We start from the raw sequence: 1676 nt of genomic DNA on the forward strand, positions 1-1676 counted from the left end.
CTCCATTACATGCTTCGCACGTTTCAGTTTAGTCTCTCACTCATTTATTTTGGTTCCTCACATTTCTCTTTTTTTTTTTTAGATTTTTGGGCTCCCTTAGGTAGTCTTTTAGCTTTCTTTCTCCCTTTCCTTGATGGACACTAATATCCCTTAGGGAGATGTTCCTCCCATCTTTCCCAAGGTTGACGTGCATCCCCCAACATGTTCCTCCCTTAGCAAGTTAAGCGTAGGTTCGACATCCCTATCTTACAGCCCTTACAGATCGATCCTACCCGAACACATCCTCCCATAGGTGACATTACACTTAAGGCAGTTGCTAAGGGTTCACATACAAGTTCTAATGACTTAGCACAAGCAGAGGATATGAAAGAATGTGATGCACCGATATCAAATAAAACATGCACCCAAGAATTATATAGTACTAAATTACCCTCAATTACGGACGGGTCCGTTTCTTCCTCTTGCAGGGCAAAGACTCTACCGGCTTCCTTCTGGTTGCCACTGGTCTTGGCGTTCTGAGATCCTCCACTCCTCTGGTGCTGCTGCCCAGTAGATCTTGTCTTATTTGTTCAAGGCTTCTGCCCTCCTAATGCCTGGGCATTTGCTCCGGAACCTCCTCCTTGGTATCCCGATGGAGGGAATTGGGGGCATTCGCTCTTTTCGTGCCCTAATTGTTGGCAATGAAAGCACTGGATTTGTCCCACTGGTCTTTGTTGGTAGCCTCCTCTCTGGATCTGTTGCTGCGGTTGCTGTCGTTGCTGTTGTGGTTGTGGTCTGGAGTAGGGCTTTGAGGTCACGCTTCCTCTCTGGATCCTCTGAGGTCCAATAGACGCCTGACTCCCTTTTCTCTTGTTCCAAGCCTTCTTGGCGTCGTTCACTTCCCTTTCAGATTCTAATGCCGTTTCCAGCACCTCGGCATATGAGGGGAGTCGTTGCGGAAGGACTCTCCCCCTGATTGTAAGGTCCAGTCCCCACTCGAACCTCCTTGCTTTCTCTTCATCATTTGCTACGTATCTGGTTGCGTATCGGCCTAGCTCTTCAAATTTTGCAGCATACTGGGTCACGGTCATATTTCCTTGCTCTAGGTTTTGGAATTCCTTGACTCGTTCTCGACGGATAGTACTTGGGAAATATTTATTTAGGAATAGTTCCCTGAACTGGTTCCATGATAGGCTCGTTACGTCACGAGTATTCTTGATTAACTCCCACCAATGGTCAGCCTCATCATCCAGCTCGAATACTGCCAAAGCTATTCTATCAACGGCCTCAGTTATGCCCATAGTGTCTAGAATTTTCTCTATCTGCCGGAGCCAATTGTCAGCTACCTTCGGGTCTGGTACACCTGTGAACTTTTGGGGGCCTCTGCTTCCGAAACTCAGAAAAGAGTCGAGTCCTCTCATTCTGCCGATTGTTCCTTATTTGCCCTAGTTCCTCCAAAATTTGATGACCTAGGTTATTGGGGATGTCAGCTCCTGAGGGGATGGGTTCGTGTTGATTTCTGGGACGGTTTCGTACATTGTTGCTTGTTTCGGTATAGCCATTAGCTCGCGTGTCCACCATTTTGTTCATGGCATGTGATGAGTTGGTTTCCAGTCTTAGAAAATCTTACTACTTAGATTTGAAATAAAGGTTCAATTTCCTGAGGGTGCACTAAAGCAAGTAACAGTCAATAACAT

At 46.4% G+C, this 1676-nt stretch overlaps 1 protein-coding gene across 1 annotated transcript; it reads right to left on the bottom strand.

Annotated features, from left to right (window-relative positions):
- Nucleotides 1–569: 569 nt before the first annotated feature.
- Nucleotides 570–1400, bottom strand: LOC145800546 (uncharacterized). The gene has a single exon (XM_082890240.1). It carries the CDS (start codon nucleotides 1398–1400, stop codon nucleotides 570–572), a length of 831 nt encoding a protein of 276 aa, XP_082746366.1.
- Nucleotides 1401–1676: the final 276 nt, after the last annotated feature.

The sequence above is a fragment of the Camellia sinensis genome, chromosome 10, assembly GCF_055761805.1.
Source record: "Camellia sinensis isolate YWXY chromosome 10, ASM5576180v1, whole genome shotgun sequence".
Lineage (NCBI taxonomy): Eukaryota > Viridiplantae > Streptophyta > Magnoliopsida > Ericales > Theaceae > Camellia > Camellia sinensis.